The following is a 19,816-nucleotide window of genomic DNA, read 5'->3' as shown; positions in this document are numbered from 1 at the left end:
CCAATTGATTTTCTTATTGTGCTGGGCACTGTGGAGAGTGAGAGATGCTTTCTTAAAAAGGAACAGAATTAAAAGGATGCTTAGCTGGTAAGGGTCTTTCATTGAAACTGATTTTAAATGGTAGTGTGTTTTTTTAAAATGCTGCTTTTATTACTTATTCTCCCGCACCATTTGGCAAAGTAAGTGAACTGTTCACTCAGAAACAGAAGTGACACACACACATCCCTGTCAAAATATACCCCCTTCCCAATAGAGCTCGCCTTTCTCCACAATATTGTAAAGATTGCTTTAGACAAATATTACCTCCCAATTAAGAGTAACCAAAGATGTAGAATGGCTTAAGCATTTTATGCTTTGAACAGATCTTTCTTGAAGCCTCAATTAAGCACCCAGTGCCTCTCTTGGCTGCACAAGACCTTTCCAATGGAATCACACAGAAAACATACCCAATGGGTGCATGTAACGAGAGAGAAAAAGAGAGAGAGAGAGAGAGAGCGCTTTAATCTCTTCCAGGTACCCTGTATATTTATAAACTGGAAGAATATTTGTCCAAAGACTGAATAAAAAGAGAGGCAGAGTGGGGCCGATGAGTGGTGAGGGTGGTGTTTAGTGACGGCTATCATTATTCCGCACCAGTTTTCGGTCGCAACTCTCTGAAGATTGTAAGTGTAGTTTCTGTCCTCCATCTGGTCTCCCAAACATTTCCCTTCCCTTCCACAGTAAGCACCACAACAGCAACAGCCATCGTGATGCAGAGTGTAGAAAGGATTTGAGCGTGCAGCCAGAGAGAAAGAGATTAGGGCGAGAGAGCTGAAGTTAAATTGTGCTGCATATTTGGAGAAAAAAAAAATGGGCGGATTAGTCTCTAGATGAGAGCTTGGTACCACCTTCCTTTCTAAAATAAAATCTCTCTGGCATGAAGTCACAGCCTATTTCACATCCGGTTTACCCCGGGACGTACTACTACTGTCTTGGTAAAGTGCAAAGCTTTTTGTTGTAGAGCTGCGAGCCGAATCCCACGGAAAGGGAATCTGGGTGTTAAAAATCGAAGAGCAAAGCAGCGGCGGCGGCGGCGGCGGCAGAGTCCATGATGGCTAAAAGCTCGTGAGTGACTGAGAAGAGCCTCGGAGACTCAGTGCTCTAAAGCGCCCTCGCAGCCCTGGCTTCTTGGCGGAGCCGCTCGGGCAGACTTTCCCGCTGCATCGGCGACGCCGTGCCCAGAGGGTCTCGAGGTGAGTACCGCTCTAGAATCTTTTTTCAGGCTCCCCCCCTTCTCCCTTCCCTTTGCCAGCCCGCTCCCTTTTTCACAGGAGGAGCATTTGTGGACGGAGAGGGCTCCTTACTGCTGCTTTCTTCCTTAGCAGGTATTTCGTCGGAATGCTGGACCCAGCTTTCTCCCCCCTTACCTCCCGCCATCCCCCGACCCCGGTTGAAAATCTGCAGCGGTGGATGGGCAATTGATCAGACTCGAGGGGAGGAGGAGGTGGGTTGGAGGGCGGGGGGACTAAAACGGAGGAGATGGGGACCCAAGGATTAGCAGGGATTATTTCAGACGTTTCCAACCAGAACTGGATGGATTGGGGGCAATGGATGACTTTCTCAGGGAGAGGAGAACAAAGTTGCTATGCTGGCTGCAAATCCATAAATACCACCCCCTCCCCTTTTCACCAAGTCTTCATCTCTGGCTCTGAAGCAGGCAAAAATGATTTAAGGCAGAAATGCCTCTTGAATGATGGCTCCAGGTTTGAACGGATGTGCCCATAGTGGGGAAGAGATGGACTGGGATTTCCCTTTTGCTCTTTTTATTTCAACCATTCCAAGATTAGGGTGGTAGAATGGAGCGGCAGGAAAGGATCAGGAGCGGATTGGTTTGTTTGTCCATTTGTTTGTTTGTGTGGTTTGTTTTCACACTTGGTGATTTCCCACTTTCCCCTCTCATCTACGGGCAACTCTAGCAATGTATCTCCCTGCCCCCATCCTCATTAATTATTTTAAGGATGGTGGTATGGGAGAAATGTAGAATAAGAAGAAAAAGCGTCTTCCATCTGCTGGTATCTCTGAAATGACTTGCAACAGCAGGTTCAGTGTAAAAGTTCAGGCTGAAAAGAAGTGGAGCTTTTCTCATCTCACCTAGAGATGCAACACTCTTCCTCCTCTTCTTCTTCTTTTTCCAGGAGAAGCAGCATTGTGAACCTTCATCTATTAAACTCCACCTGGACACCTGTCATCATTTTGTTCACCTTGCCTTGCCTTTTGCTTTAGGTTTCGGACATTTTATACAAGGACCATCCTGTTAGGTTTTCTTCTTCTCTGCCTTTTTTTTTTGTGTGGTGATGGTGGTTATGTTGTCTGGCATTCTTAAACTGTACTGAGCTTCAGGGCTGTCAGGAGGTTTGGGAGAAGGAGGGAGGAGGAGGAAGGATGTATCTGGTAGAAACAGTGCAACCGGAGTGGATTTCAGCAGTAAGTATGGAGCAAGGAGCAAGCAGCTAAACCTGGGCTATAAACAGGAAAATTACAATGGTCAGGCTGCCTTGCAAAATTACCAGTTAATTACCAGGTGGGAAATATAGGGCAGGTTTGCTTTTAGAAAACATCTTAGCTGAAACTGGACTGGACTCAGTCATTAAGTGAAAAGGTGCCATATGGAATATTTTGCAACAGGATATTCTAAAAGGAAGAAGGAAGGAAGGAAGGAAGGAAGGAAGGAAGGAAGGAAGGAAGGAAGGAAGGAAGGAAGGAAGGAAGGAAGGAAGGAAGGAAGGAAAGGTTTGAAGGCAATATGGATGCAATAATCTTCATCATTATTTCATGTTCATTTCATATGCTTTGGGGATTAATAGAACTATTACTAGTGAAAGAAAGCACTGCAAGTCTGTATCTTATACTCCTAATAAGCTTTTTAAATATATGCTGTTGTTCAACTAGCTTGCTAAATGGGCATATGCTTGAATCTCTCTCCAGAAGAAAGTTCTGCCCTTTTCAGGACCTTCTAGAGCTTTCAAGGACTTTAGGAGAAGATATTTCTTCTTTTTTCCCACTGAGATAATCAAGCAGTGGGATCTGATTCATTAATGCTAAAATAGGTTCTAAGTTCGATGTTATTGTAAAATAGGTATACAAATTGTGAACTTAACAATAATCCTTTTTTAGGGATGAAAAAAAATTAGAAGGACACTTGAATTCCAATGTTCTTGAAAAAGAAAAGAAAATGATTTAACCTTTACTATGAAACTAACTCAGGGATACCCTACTTTCAAGAAAATGAAACACATAAGTATACCTGGAAGAGACCTTTCCCTCTGAAAGTCCTACCATTGTGAGATAACTCCTTGCTTTTAAGGAAAACCATCACAAGTTCTTTTAAACCTGTTGTATTTTCAAATAATTTGTCAAAGCAAAGAATGCTTACTTCTGCTTTTCTATTGTTTTCAGCTTCCATAATCTACTAGCAAAATGATGCATCTCCTTTATGACCGCTTTTGGGCCTGGGTTCTTCTTATGAGCACTTTACATGGAAAAAGGTGGGAAAAGAGTTTGTTTTTGTTTTTTTTTAAATATTTTGGATTGTCTTTTATCATTGCTTAAAAGCAAGTGTGGAAAAAAAGGTTTGATTCATACATACTGTTTTGGAGGGAGAGGTTGATTCTGCTTCAATCCCACCTAAGACAAAATCTGAGGAAATTAACATAAAACTAAAGCTTGGTTGGAAAACATCTCAGGTGGGATTATGATTGAGAAAGAGTTTAGCCAGAACTATTGGATCCAAACTACAAATAGATTAATGATTTCAATGTAGCTGCAAAGAGAATGGTCCTCTTTGCAGATAAAGTTTGCCAGCAGTAATGCTGCATGTAGCATTTTACATAGGGATGTTTCTGCTGCTATGATCTTGTGCTTTCACAGAAAAATTATGACCAGGCTGCCAGACTCTTAAGATTGGCTTTTCTTCATGAAAGTACACTTCAGTAAAGATATTGGGTTGAAGATTATAATTATAATAATAAGGTCTGGTTATTATACATATGAACTGAACATTTCATATCAGCAGACAGTTTGCATGATCAGGATACAGTCTGAAAGCAGTAACTTCATGGGGAAGACTGTCATTAACATTAGTTGAATGAAATCCACTTCACCTTCCTGAACCCTGCCTGAATGGTAAATGGAAAGCCTTCTTATGCTGACATCTATCTATATAGACTGCATTTCTGTTAGCAATAGAACTAATGAATGAAAAAATACATCTTTTCCTTTAAATTACAAATACCAATATTGGTGCACTGGTAATATCCGTTGTTCAGGAGAGTAATTTAAATTAACCTTACTACAAATAATATACATTTGTAAAAAGAATCTGAGCATCAGAGGCAATCCAATTTAGTTTTACCGTGTTTTCTAAAAGAATAGAGCATAAAAGGATACAATACTTTATATAACAGATCAGTGATGAAAGAAGAAAAAGCTGATCTCCTGAAGAGACAAGAGAAGGGAAAGGCTGTTTCTTTTATAATTTTTTTCCATACCACATGCTGGCTTGCATGTTTCACCAGAACTAAGATTTGCACCAGAAAAATCAAGAAGCATTTCCCTGCTTTTGAAAAATTGTATGAGGTGTTACTATTATAATGACCTGTAGATGGAGTCAGTGTACAGTGTTTTATTATACTTTTTTTAATGTGAAACACAGACATTGTAAATGACATTTTTCTTCAAGTTGCTTAAACTCTACATTAAAAAAACAATTACTTTTTAGATAACACATTTGCCCAATCTTTACTCATGTATGACTTCTAACCACTAACAAATCAATAGCACAAAGGGAAAAAAATTTCAAGGATTGAATGATCACCAGTTTTGCTCAATATATCTAGGAGGCCCTTCCTTCCTTCCTTCCTTCCTTCCTTCCTTCCTTCCTTCCTTCCTTCCTTCCTTCCTTCCTCCCTCCCTCCCTCCCTCCCCTCCCTCCCTCCCTCCCTCCCTCCCTCATACAAAGCTAAGTAAAAGTGAAAAATGTGGGCAGTGTTTCATATTGTATTATTATTTGGATCAGGCTATTAATGTTAAGGTTCTAAATATTAGCAGAACATGTGAATGCCCACATATCTGAACATGAACACCTTTTATTGTAAAATAAATGGATATATGAATATAGTATTTTTTAAAAAGAAACTAATAGTAGTAGCTTGCTTTACCTGTAACTTGATAATTATGATACACTTAAAATCCAATTCCTAAATTAATCACATCTCTAGTTTATTACTGGTATATATTCACACTTGTCTTTTCAACATGTATATTTATCTGTAAAAATATAGGCTTGACCACTGAATTCAGTGCTGTTGAAGACCTTCACTCTTCAGGGAAATTCCAACTGGTTTTATTAAAATATTCAAGCATTAAAATGAAACGTGTGGCTTTTGGAGTAGTATCCATGGTTAAACCCAGTCTAAATTCAATTTGACCTCTAAGAATTAGGTTGATTTTGAACAAATTGTGTTGGTATTGAAAATAATGGTAGTCTCAGAAGACAATCCAGCTTGCTTTTAGATAGTGCAAATGTATACGAAAATTTGATGCATAGAAAAATTAGAAATGATTCCACCTCATGCATTAAAAAAAGAATGGGATTTCATTACATTTCAGCGAGAGTTTGACTACACTTTATTTGATAAAATGTCTGAGTGAAAATACATGGGAATATTTTGTCTTACCAAATGGTTGTACAGTTGATAATTATAATAGTCTGATTTTGATACTGACTTTGAAATTGTCAAAGGATTCAAACAGGATGATGTTCTAATATGCAATTTTATATTAATGCCATTTTGAACCTTTAAAACTAATTTTATAATGTCTGTAATTTATCCTTTTTTTGTTTTTTTTTAATTGGTCTCTTGGAATTTTTTGTGCTTAGAAAAAGAAAAAAAAATACGGGGAATTGCAAGCTTGGTACCTTCTGCCACTCTTAGCTATTAATGACATGCCTACAGTTAGTTTTCTGAAGTGAAAATAACTTTCAAATGCTATCCACCCACCCACCCACTAAAAAGATGTAGTTGATAGATGATACAACATGAAAGTGGGATTCCATCTTGAATGTATGAAGGCACTCATCTCTTTTTAACCAAATAGTATAAGATAGCTCATTCTGGTTCTAAATTTAAATCTAAAAATAATATAAAAGGTTCTCTACTATCAAAAGAAGAAATATCTACTGAACTACCAATTTACAATTTGAACAGAAATGTAAGTTTTGGTCAGTCCTCTAGAGATGAGGTATTATTAACAAACAATCAATTAAATGTTATTACTAATGATAGGTAGACAGCATTAGGCTAAAGGCATATAAATTATACTAAAAATATGAACCAAATTTGCTCTTCTAATCTTGGATTTCACATTGTTCAAATTTATAGTTACACACAGCTCACAGACTTATTGAGTGAAGTTTAATTTTCAAAATTGCATAATTCATTGCCTAAAAGAAATATTTCCTAGATTAACGTTCGTGAAGCTCCATAGTTTGGAAGAGATATTTCCACCAAACTATGTTTGTTAATCACATCACATTGGATATCTAAGGAAGGCTGATTCAGTAATAATGCATGTGACAAAATGATGAAGAAGGAAGCAGCTGGAGGTTCAAGGGCTGAGTCTTGTTGAGTTTACACTGGCAAACATCATATTTTACAAATGGGATCTTCCCTGGTTAAAGGGTAGAGGAAGGACTCCAGGATTTGGCTCTGAGACAACCATGATAGATAATTAGGAGAAAACAGTGTAATTTACTGTAGAGAAGAAAATATAGGGCAGTCTTAATAACAAGAACAATACAGATCTGAAGATGAGATCAAAATTTAGCTCGTGACTATTGCAAATACCTGGAAATTACTTGCTATAGGTATTGCAATGTTTTGCCACACACAGACATGGACATGCACATAGGCATATGCAGTATACACTTTCAAGAATGTTAACTGCCAAATAATAGCATTGTGGAAAAAGAAACATGGATACAGATCCCTGGGCTATTATTATAAAATTTGGGAAGAAAGAGGAAACTATCCATGTCACTCTAAAATGGAATTTTCGATTCACCAGGAAATGAATTTATTTTGCTTTCCTAAACTAATTCATATATCAAAAAAGTCCAAAATATTTAGATTAAAAAGGAAATGCATTATAATAAAAATAATAAAATCATTTAATTTTTCCCACAATAGGGATTGCAGTCTTTACCAGTATATAAAAGAGGCTGCATTATATGGAGCCATTATATATTTACCAGTATATAAAAGAGGCTGCATTATATGAGCTATCAGTGTATTTTTTGTATGGGCAAGGATACTAAATTATTTTAGGATTGGGTAGTTAATGGGAAGATGCTTTGTTATACTTGCATCAGAAATACATTAAAGATGGGCTGAACAATAAAACTCCCAGTGTAATTTATTATCGAGGTTTGACATAAGGTTTTCAAAGAATATGAATACTTGAAAAGTGAAAAGAGAAGGAATCGTATAATACCCCTTTAATCCATCATTGATGGTAGAGCTTCCAAATCTACTAATCAGTAGAAGAATGATCAAATAAGTTTCAGGAATATCATTGGACAAGATTGTTGGTGGATTAAAGACTTAAATTAATAGCACGAGCATCTTTATTTTAGGCAGTAATCAGCATATAATATGGTGGTTTTGTTTTCAGCTATGGACAAACTTCCTTACAAGATGAAATTAAAGACAATACAACTATATTCACCCGAATTCTGGATCGTTTACTTGATGGTTATGATAACCGTCTAAGACCAGGATTGGGAGGTATGTATTGTTGCAATTTTTGAAAAATCTGCAAAAACAATGTTATTTAACATGCTTTTTATGCATTTTAGCCATTTTGTTTTGTAGACTTATAAAATGATAAAATTATTAAATTAATAAACTAAATGATGAAGATGGTTAAAGACACTGAGCTTGTCAGCTGGAAAGCCCAGTTTGATACCTGAACACCATGTGACAGGGGAAGCTGCCATTACCTGCCCCAGCTCCTGCCCATCTAGCAGTTTAAAAACATAAGAGTAGATAAATAGTGGGACAGTAACAGCATTCCGTGTGCCTCGGGGTGTAGTCATGCTGGCCACATGACTACGGGAAGTGTCTTCAAATAACACTGGCTCCCTCAACTAAGAAACGGAGATAAGCACTTCCTCTTAGAGTCAAACGGGAATGGATGGGGAAACATTTTACCTTTACCTTGAAAATGTACCATGTACTTTGATGCAAAGCTGAAGAAATATGTTTTCTAGGACCCCTTTTAATTTGGTCTTGAAACATTGGTTTTTCATTATAATAACATGCATTGAATCTGGAAATAATGTTTCAATTAAAAAAAAATGAAAATTGGGAGATTACTTACATCGCATGACATTCTTCAAGTATTTTCCATTAAACTTGATTCAAAAAAAGAAGACATTTTATATTAAAGTGTCTGATTGGCTGCTAGTCCTCCGGACAGATTGGTTTAAGCAGTATCAGTTCAATTCAAATGAATCTGAGGTAAAAAAGTTCAACAAGAGATACATTAACAATTTATTCAGTTTTGATTCTTATTAATAGTTCCTCAGTTTGTATATGAAGTAGAATGCCCTTACTCTCAAATATGTACTTTTTGGTATTGCCCAATTTAGTCCTCAATTTTTAAAGCATTCTTAAAAATATGTATATTATGAAAGGGTATGATGCTTGCAAAAGGTTGCCTATTCTTAGTTGTGTATGAACACATTCCTGAACATAAAGGGAAAGTAAACTGAAATTTAGATCACGCATTAAGAATTGCATAGACTTGTAATTCATGACAGTTAATATCCCATATGGTTCTAGGCATTACTATTAACATTTAATTTACATTTTCTATTGGGATTTTCCAGTATGCTTTAATATTTAAGGGTAGATTTTATTTTAATTTTTTAAAATTAAAATTTTTAACGTGTGTGTTTCGGGTCAAGGATGGGATGGAACCATGAGAGTTTTTGTGGTCAAGAGTTATCATACTAAATATAAACCAATTATAGCACTGTTTGCAGTTTTGATTGTTATTTTATACAGCAACCAGAAATGTGAATTTCAGCCGAAACTAATATTTCACGATCTAATTGACTTTCAAGTCAACAATACACCTAATAAATTGTGAAACTGTGAAAATGGAGGAAATTGAAATTATAATTCCTGGAAAAAAATAGCTTGTATCCGAAGGTCCTATAAGCATTGTCTATCCTGAAAAGGTGTTTTTGAAAAGAATAATTTAAAATTCAGGAACAATGTAGGAGATGAATGGAATCCATGGTAGTTCGAGATTTGAGAGTTTTTTCTTCTTCTTCCCATAAGAATTTTTACTAGATGTTGGTCACTTACATAAACTAAATAAACCATTCTGTTCATAGAGGGATAGTCTGGATGCAAACTGTACCTGTTTAAGGTATTGTTCATTAGTTTCTGCAAATGCTGTGCCAAAAGCAAAAAAATAAAATAAAAAATGTTTGTTTGTGCAGCCCTCACTTTAGAGGCACAGAATGGTCTGTCTAGATCCTGAAGCATCGGCTAAGAATAAAAATAGTAAAAAGTGCTTTCAATTCTCACCTATGCATCCTTCATAGAAATCTAAAGATTTGACCAACTGCCACATTTAATAGTCACCAAAAATCATTAAAGAGTTCTGTAGTTAATTAAATATTCAGTGCCTTTTATCACTTTCTGCAATCTATTTAAAATAAGGTATTTGATTGAATTGTGTCCAGTAGTTAGTTCACTTAAGCAGTTTTCATCATTCATTCTACTGATGGGAACTCTAGAAGGTAATGAATCTCTTGAATTTTGAATATAATTTTGAAAGTAAAATGTAAGATTATCAACAGATATTTGGTTGACTTAAAGTAATAATATTTTTTCTGCCAATTTTTTTCTGAAGTAACAATATTTCTGTGGGATAGGTTCCAAAATAAATATTTCTCAGTTCCTAATTAATACAATGGTAACTGCTACATCAGTCATTGAGAAAGAACTAATAGTATCATTTAGCATAGTATAGAAATAAAAGCAGATGCATCTCATTTAAGAAGAGTAAATAAATTTGTATAAATGTTGTATCTCAGATTTCAGGATGGACGTTTGATATAATATGATTAAAATGCTTCAGGGCTACTCGAGCTAGGATTTGGATAGCTCCAGGGGTGGGTTTCTACCGGTTCTGTCCACCTCTGTAGAACTGGTAGCTCTGAAGAGCAGCAGACATAGAACCAGTTCTATGTCTGCTGGTGTTTTTACCCATCCGCCCACCCGGACTCTTACCTGATCTTTATTTCCTGATTTTTCAACTTCAGCTGCTGAAGGAGGCACAGCTGCAGTTAAAAAAGCAAGAAAAGAGGGCTGTTTCAAAGGCTGCTTCTCTGCATGCAGTGTGCTGATGACGATTTACAGGCACGCCCGCTCTCAGTGTTTAGGGAAGCACATCATAAATCACTGAACCTCGTAAATCCCGAACCGGTAGTTAACCCTGTAGTATCCCACCCCTGGAAAGCTGTGAATGTAGGACTGAAAATCAAAGGGCCCAGATGGATACTGGTTCATGGCTATACCCTGTAGACAACTGAATAAGCCCAAGGGCATCCTATTATAGCTGAGATGGTTTGGAATTCTTTGTACATTCTGGTTTCCATGCCTAAGATTTATTTCCCGTACATGGCTGAGATCAGAGTATCTAATTATAGTACAAATATTTGGTTCCTTATTCAAGGTTATTAAACATTAATTAGCACCTACTTCTAACACTTGCATCAGCATCTCCACCAATGGTGGCCATTTGTAGAGGTTTTGCTCACCTTTTATTTTATATAAAATCTCTTTTTGCTATCTGTAAAAGAAGAGATGAGGAATCAAAGCAGAACTTCAAAGACTGAAAATAATATATAGGTGGCATGCAGAACATTTTCAGTCTCTTTAAATACACCTTTAGTGTCTTACTGATGTCTGCAAATTCATAAGACCCTTAGAGATACATTGTGCACATGAGATGATATGCTAAAACAGTTTGAATTAGGCAGGAACCCCCCCCTTGAGGTTTTTTTTATTGTGTTTTCAAAATAATTATTTACTATACTTACAATTTGGAAAAAAAAGTAATAATTTCAAATGAGAGTAAAGTAAGATAAGGACATTTTCAGTGTATATTTCTTTGATTATACCGTCATTACAGGTCACTTCTAACTAAATATGTAGCAACCTGAGAATAACCCGTAGGAGGGGTGATCTTTTCATGATAATAAGCACTGATTGATCCATATTCAGTACAGAGAGTCGAGCAATTACACAGACTTCAATTTAGAATTGTTCCAGACAAAGCAGATATTTGAAAGAGCTGAGATTGGATCAAGTCATAGCTGTGTCTATGAGGGGAAGATTTGGCCTTTCCAAATCTGGCAAAAAGTCCAAGGTTTGCAAAGATAAAACCAGTGGGCAATGTGTGCCTTAACGAATAAACCATAAACAAACATCTCTCCGCCCTTACATCACTATTATGACATTTTAGCCCAAGAGTATAAATAAGAAATTAGAAAGTTCTAATATTCTTCTACATATTCCTTTTCCATAATGCTATATAAAGAAAACAATTGGGAAAGCTTTGATTTTTAAAGTAAGGTGTATTGCATTAAATTATATACCTTCTTCATGGAAGTTAACATGTTCTGAACAAAGGTTACTCATGCTTTAGGAACAGCAAAAAGAATCATTCTTAGCAGATAGAAAAAAATATAATAATTCCAGATACAAAGGATTTGATTTTAGAGATGTGCGACCTAGCAATTTTTAAGAAAATTATATTTTCTGTCAATCAGAAAATGTCACATTATCTTTCCCTTTGGAAAAGAATTATTGGACAGGCTGGGGAAAATCTTGAAAGCTGTTTCATCTTTTGAAGATTTATAAATCCGGTGCACTTGGGATATATTTCAATTATAGTTTTTTTGTCTTTTGATATGTTTTATTAGTGTTATTGTGTTGGGTTTTCCCCCTTTTTTTGAGTAGTCTGTTGTTCATTTTTATTTTTTTAATATTTGAAAATGAACTGCCTTATATAACTAATGAAATATATTTTAAAAAAAAAAAGAATTAAAAAAGAAATTAGAAACTGAAAAAGAACAGTTGCATTAAGAAAATAAGTTTTTTATAGAAAGTGAAAGATTTGGAATTGGTTAAAGGAAGGAAATGGTTTTAGAAAATGAGGTTTTTTGGAATTGCAGAAAACCATTTCACCCTCATCAAAAGAGAAGCTTAAGTTGATGATACACATGTAGTTTCCAGGAAGTGAGTATTGTTATATCCAATGGAACTTCTATTTGAAGAAATTTATGGATGATCTGGCTATGAGTTCTCTATAATACCTGTTTCATTTTAATCTATATTATTGGAAGGTTATAAAAATAATATTTGAAATATGGCATGAAACCACTGGCTGATGCTTCCAGTTCTGCATGCCAGAGCACTTCTTTAGCTGCAGAAAGGCTCTAGTGTGGAATCCAGCACAATAGAGAAATAAATTTTAAAAAATTAAAAAAAAAATTCAGCATCCTGGTGGGATGGGGTGGTTAGATAGGGATTATGAATGCAAATAAATACATGAGTAGTGGGTATAGTCAGATTTCAGCTTCATTAAGAATGGGAAAAGACAGGGAGGATAAATGAATAGCAACAGTTAATCTTTCATAATACCCTTTTCAACCATTATAGTTAGCTTACAGCAATTTTCATTCAAAGATCCTAAAAGATTTATTCTGTTACATTACTATCTGCCCTTGATTTGGGATTAGATCCAGCTCTGTTTTGAAATATTGCAAACTTTCCAACCCCTTCAAAATAGTAAAAAAAAATAAAAAATAGCAAATTATCAAACACTTTTCTTTTTCCACGCTTTCATTATTTTCAGAATAGACCTTAGTCATAGTGTTTTTCACTGGACCTAAGAAATTTTATTTTATAACTTGAATAACAACACACTAGAAATAATTAGAACTTGTTCCATGTTCCATTTGAAGACTATGGTTATACCTGTATCTTTTTAGCTAAATTCAGAAAGCCCAGAAGTTTTGTCTTTAGTTAGGATTTTTTTAAAAAACATTATTTCAGTAAAAAGCATTGTAAATGGAGAATAATTTGAGACAGACAGTGGGAGTCAAATGAAGCATTAGAAACTCTTCCTCTTCTGTTTCTCTGCTTCAATTCACCCTATCTGAAACATTTCCCCTCTGAAAAGGAAAGTACCCATTGCTGGCTCAGTTTGTAGTCTAACTAGCTTTCATTGAAATCACACAAAATCAAAGTTCTGGTAGTGATTGCTAGGCTAAGAAAATATTCATTTTTTCAGGATGAATATATTTCTTGGGGGAATCACCTTAGACTTGCAATAACAGGTTAGTTCTCATTGTGACAGTCTTTAGAATTCCCTCACAACCTAATTAAATTTTAAGAAACCCCTTCCTCTAATATCCTCATAGGGAGATTTGATTAGATCATACCAATTTTATTGGATGGCTAATTAATAGAGTCTACCATCACAGTGCCTTTTCAGCATCACTCTTATGGCTGTTGGCCCTGGGAGCGCTAAAGCAAAACAGAAACAATATATTACAGTCATGGTAATGACTGTAATGATATATTGGCATCTTTCTTTAATGTTTAGACAGATTGATAAAATAGATTTTGAAGTCTTTATTTTTTCAATTTTTCAGTTTATATAATAGCATACTGCATTATTATGGCCTTCCTAACCAGATTGTAACTATGATATGTCTGCTTATTTTTTCTCTTCCAAGAAGGTTATGGGGAAAAGATCGTATATATACCACTGACCTTTATTTTATAGGATATTTCTCTGAATTCCAAATGGAGTTCTAAATTTGGAGGACTATACATGTAATCCTTGATTTACAACTATTCATTTAATGAAGTTACAAGGGCAGTGAAAAAAGTGACATGATTGTTTTTCACACATGACTGTTACAGCATCCCCGTGGTTGCATGATCAGAATTCAGGTGCTTGGCAACTGGCATGCATTTATGATGGTTGCGCTATCTCAAGATCACATGATCACCATTTGTAACCTTTCCATCCCATTTCTGACAATCAAAATCAACGGGGGAAGCCAGATTCATTTCATGACCACATGATTCACTCAACAGTGGCAGTGTTTTGCTTAACAATGGTGGTAAAATAAGGGCATAAAATGAAGTGCAACTCACTTAACAACTGCCTCACTTAGCAATGGAAATGTTGGCCTTAATTGTGATCATAGGACTGCCTGTACAAAGCTTTGAAGGTTCCTTCTGAGAACTTCTTTTGAAATAGAATTCCTTCTGAGAAGAAATGTGTCTGGTATGCAAAAGATCATACGTAGTTCGCAGATGATTTTATGGGTTTAAGCCAGGGATGGGATTCAACCGGTGTTAGTACCGGTTCGGTGACTATGTTTTGCTGTGCGCGCATGTAAAAAGCCTTAAGCTGTGCCACCCAGACAGCTGAAAAGCACTGTGCGCAGGTGCTCAGCATTTGAAAAGCCACTTTTTACAACCTCAGCTGTCCCGCGCAAAGCAGCTGAGGTTGAAAGAGCAGGAAATAAAGGAGAGGTAAGAGCCCGGGTGGGTGGGTGGGCCACACAGCAGAAAACACAGAACCGATTCGGTGTCTGCTGCTCTTCAGAGCTACCGGTTCTATAGAGCCAGGCAGAACCGGTAGCATCCCACCCCTGGTTTAAGCTTAACTGATTAAATATTGATGTGGATGAACTACGAATATCTACAGCCGCATCAGACTAGGTCTCTCTAGTTCTGTATGATGTACACATGCAGTAGCTTAGTAACTGCTCTCCAGAGGCAGGGTTTTTACAAGTCTTTCATAAGTCTAAATGGACAGCCCAGAGATTGCACATGTAAAGCATCTAATACAGAGTTATCACCTCCTTTTAGTATCTTTAATAAAAATAAATGTGTTTTCTTCTGGAACAAGATAATATGTTGCTTGAATTTAAAGAAAGTTAATGATCGGCATTCACTGTCCCAATTTCCTGATTCATCAGAGCGTGTAACTGAAGTGAAGACTGACGTCTTTGTTACCAGCTTTGGTCCTGTTTCAGATCACGATATGGTAAGTAATGCTCTATTGCCTTCTGGTATGTTAAGAATTGTTTAGCCTTCAGGAACAGTGTGGAATTCTGAATGTATCTATCACTTCTCGTGTCCAAAAATCTTTCTACATCTCCAACAGTTTTACAGCCTTGCAAATGACAGTTTCTGAGTGCGTTGAGACATTCATCTTGAATGCCATCCACAGTTTAATGATTCAATTCATTTGAAATATTTATAATATTTGGTTCATTCCATGGCCGAGGAGCAGCAAATGGAAGGGAAACATGCCATGCGAGAATAGGCTGTTTGAAGCCTAAACCATCTTATAATCTTTATAATAAAGATTGGAATAAATTCTTTTTTCTTATGATTGTTCAGGCCAATGATCAAAATAGTAGTAAAATAATTCTACATCGCTTCATGTCTCATTTGTTATTTAAAAGATTGGTCTTCCATTTATATTTTTTGATTATGAAGAATTCTTTTTTTCTCTCCCTGTAAACATGTTGTAATTCTGAGGTCAGGCTTGACTACACAGAACCTTAAAAGCTGGGCAATAAATTGTGAGGCATTAAAGTTCCAGCGTAGGACTGATTCTGAGGAATTTCATTATATATTATCTGCTGGAACAAAGCCACAAGGAAGCACATTTGAGTCCAAAGGAATTTGCCTACATTCTGGCTGCTGATGAACAAACATTATTATATAAGATGTGTTAGTAATAAAATAAATGAAAGATTTAAGAGAAACCAATAAAGTTGGTAAAAGCATTTCTTTATAACCTGGGTTTTATCTGCAAACAAACAATCAAGATCAGAAGGTACCAAGGACTCCATAGTTCAATCCTGAGCTACATATGATATATTCTTTCCTATGGCCCTATTTCCCCAAACTATAGCAGCTCTCCAGTTTAAACTGGCATGTCTATTGTAATCTGCATTTCCTCAGTAATGTAATGATTTATTTTACATTGAGGAAATTTTCTGTCCACTATGACAGCATAGCCATTACCTTATGTACATCTTTCTGGGAATTTATTATGTTCCTTTAATTGCTGAGAATCTTCTAGGTATAACGCCATAGCTAAAGGATGATGAGCCAGATAGAGCATCCAGATCCTTTAGATTAATGTGTGTGTGTGTGTGTGTGTGTGTGTGTGTTGTATGTAAAATTTTATGATGAATGTATTTTACAATGACTATGTTAATGATATCACTATTGTTCTATGTTCATTGAGAGCTTAAGCACTGGAAACAAATTTCCTGTGTGTCTGTCTAATCACACTTGGCCAATAAAGAATTCTATTCTATTCTATTCTATTCTATTCTATTCTATTCTATTCTATTCTATTCTATTCTATTCTATTCTATTCTATTCTACATCTACATCTACATCTACATCTACATCTACATCTACATCTAAATCTATCATTATCATTATCATCTTTCTAGCAATTGTCTATCCAGTGCAGGATGAAGGCCACTTCCACATGTTTCCAACCAATATGGTCTTGAATAATATATATATATATATATATATATATATATATATATATATATATATATATATATATATATATGTGTGTGTGTGTGTGTGTGTGTGTGTGTGTGTGTGTGTGTGTGTGTGGTATTCAGCTTTGTTGGGTATTTTCCCGTCATTATAGTTGTGCTTTTAAAGTTGTAGCAACGTTTTGGCAGAATCTCATCTGCCATCATCAGGCTTCTGTATTGTGTTCGTCTGTGAGTCAGACATTTCAGTTTTAAATTTTAAACGGCTGTGAAAGTTCACAGAAGAACACAATACAGAAGCCTGATGATGGCAGATGAGATTCTGCCGAAACGTTGCTACAACTTTAAAAGCACAACTATAATGACGTGGGAAAATACCTGAACAAAGCTGAATACCATACATGTAAGTACCCATGAAAACTTAAGAAAATATACATATATATACATATACATATACATATACATATACATATACATATACATATACATATACATACATACATACATACATACATACATACATATATATATATATATATATATATATATATATATATATATATATATATATATATATACACATCCTGTTTCGATGACACATTTGTTATTTGTCCCCATGGAAAAAAAAACCTAAACAATTTCCTAACACACCTAAACAGCACACACCCCAAAATCAAATTCACCATGGAAACGGAAACAAACAAACAACTACCATTCCTAGATGTACTAATCTACATACTAGGACACACCATATACCAGAAGAAAACACACACTAACTGCTACCTCAATGCCCAATTCCACCACCACCCAGCACAGATAAACTCCGTGGCCAAAACACCAATTGCCAGAACCAAACGCCAGGCAGACAAGACACACATAAAGACTGAACTATGCTCCCTGACTAAAGTACTGACAGTCAATGGCTTCCACAAAAGCAAAATCACAGGCCTGATCCACAAAAACACACTGAGACATAATAGAGACCCAGAAGATGAACAGACCTATGGAACAGCTGTCCTGCCCTACATAAGAGGTACTACAGACAAAATCAGTAAGATACTACACAGGCATCACATCAAGACTGCCTTCAAAACAGACAGAAAAATCGCAGCCTTCCTAAGAAACCCCAAAGATAAAATTGACCTGGAAAACCAAGGCATATATGAAATCCCCTGAGCATCATGCCCTGCCACATATATTGGACAGACCAATAGAAGAATAAGTACCCACCTGGATGAACACAAAAATGCAGTAAAAAAAAGCTGGAACACACTTCCTCACTAGGCCAACACATGAAAGCCACAGGTCATAGCATCGACTTCAATGGCACCAAAACTCTAGCCACTATAGAAAACCCCAGCTACAGAATTATCAGAGAAGCCATAGAGATTGAAAAAAGACCTGAAAGCATGAATAGAAGAGATGACTCCACCAGACTGTCAATTATCTGGTAGTCTGCACTCACAAACAAAAAAATCTCCACACCACAAGCCAAGCAAACACCTGGGCACAAACAGACCCCCCGATACCTCCAGCTCAAACACACCCCAACCAGGCACCCAGATGAAACCTAGCTTCCTAATAAATGATAGCTGTCCACTTACCCGAAGCCAAGCCGCACTAAAAGCCTCCAATACAGGAAACACAATGTTGCCAGCCAATCAAGACATAAAAACCCTACAAAACAGACAGAACATATACATATATTACATGCACACTCACTCACACACACACATCATGAGGAGTACTACATAATATATAATGTAATGAAGGCCCCAGCTTTCTTACACAGGATGGACTTCTGATTCAGGATGGACTCAAAGGAACAAGAAAAAATAAGCTTTCTCAATAACAATATTGTTTCCCCCCTACTTTGTAGTTATGCCATAAAATTTAATGTAGTCTGCAATAACAATAAGCTGGGAGTTAGGGTGCAATGACAGGGTTTTACAGGAGAAACTGGAATTTTCAAGAGAATATTTGGCTTCACAGATATGTAGCTAGAAATATGTCTGTCCCTTCTTTCTTGAGTAATGTCATTTGCAGAAAACTAGCTCCCAATTTTTTTGAACTAAGAGTCAAACTCCTCAGCTGTAGCAGAATTTTCTGGAACTAATTAATAGCCATTGTAAAATTATTCACTGTTGCACAGCAAAAATTCTTTTTTTTAAAAAAAGGACCTGGGAAATTTCAGGTGAATTTGTAATGTGAATTTCAGCAAGGAGTTGCACAGAAATCCTTCCTTGCCCATCTATTTGTAGTCCTAGTTTTAAGATCCTATTATAATGTTGCTATAAGGTTAGTCTATGCATAGTGCTCCCATTCAGCAGCAAAGTACTTCGATGGAGATGCTTTTAGTCTAAACTGCAGTACAGTCAGTGACCTCTGGTGACAGATATGTGATTAAATTACTTTCTGAATTTAAAATGGCTTGAGGAGAAAAGTGGGTATCATCCAAACCTTAGCAGCAAATGGAGTGCTGCTATTTACATAAATGGCTGCACAAGCCACATTTTACAGTTCACATGACATAAGCAGCCCAACCATCCTCTTCTCAAGTCAATTTGCATAGATATATGCTCTCAGAGAAAGACAGAGAGATGGGAAAAATTAGCTGTTTGTCATACAGTAGACAAGACCAAGGCTTTCAGTATGGTATTTTCACAGCTAGAGGGGGAATCTTGGAAACTGTAAGATTTTTCCACCTTCATATATTGTATAGTGAGTTAATTAATGTGAAATCCCTCTGAATCAAGGGTGTCAAAATCATGGCCCGCGGGCCGGATGCATCATGCGCTGGCGATGCCCACCCCTGGTTTAGTGAAGGGGAAAAAGTCATGATATGTCACTTGATGAGAACAGGATGCCACGAGTTTGACACCTCTTATCAGCTCTGAATGATTTGAAATGCTTCTACGCATTTTTTTTCCACCTGGGCTAAGTTGTTTTATACAAAAACCTGTCAACCAATTTGTCTGCTATCTTGTGATTGTCTATGTCTGCCTTCTCTTCCATTCCTCCCTTCCCCATAGTCTCTTTCACTGTTGATAATTAATAAGGTCTTCACTTATTTCAGGAATTCTCAAAGTTTGTAGTGAACTGACTCCATGAATGAAGGCAATGAATCGACTCCAT

General features: G+C 36.3%; 1 protein-coding gene across 7 annotated transcripts in view; it reads left to right on the top strand.

Moving 5' to 3' along the window:
• The first annotated feature begins 766 nt into the window (after positions 1–766).
• The window catches only part of GABRA1 (gamma-aminobutyric acid type A receptor subunit alpha1), a 39,559-nt gene continuing 20,509 nt past the window's right edge, over positions 767–19,816 (top strand). The window contains exons 1-5 of one of the 7 annotated variants that reach the window (XM_087955498.1): positions 1,279–1,364; positions 2,175–2,292; positions 3,436–3,524; positions 7,711–7,823; positions 15,125–15,192. In XM_087955498.1, the coding sequence (XP_087811624.1) occupies positions 3,457–3,524; positions 7,711–7,823; positions 15,125–15,192 (249 nt within the window). In that variant the 5' untranslated portion in view covers positions 1,279–1,364; positions 2,175–2,292; positions 3,436–3,456. Of the gene's footprint in view, positions 1,233–1,277; positions 1,365–1,946; positions 2,298–2,377; positions 2,464–2,537; positions 2,561–3,435; positions 3,525–7,710; positions 7,824–15,124; positions 15,193–19,816 lie in introns of those variants that run through there. The other 6 variants (XM_087955496.1, XM_087955495.1, XM_087955499.1 and 3 more) reach the window with 6 other exon arrangements.

The sequence above is a fragment of the Notechis scutatus genome, chromosome 2 (genome assembly GCF_049901735.1).
Source record: "Notechis scutatus isolate UNSWTSFEM ecotype Mainland chromosome 2, rNotScu1.2, whole genome shotgun sequence".
Lineage (NCBI taxonomy): Eukaryota > Metazoa > Chordata > Lepidosauria > Squamata > Elapidae > Notechis > Notechis scutatus.
This window is presented reverse-complemented; position numbering and strand designations above follow the sequence as displayed.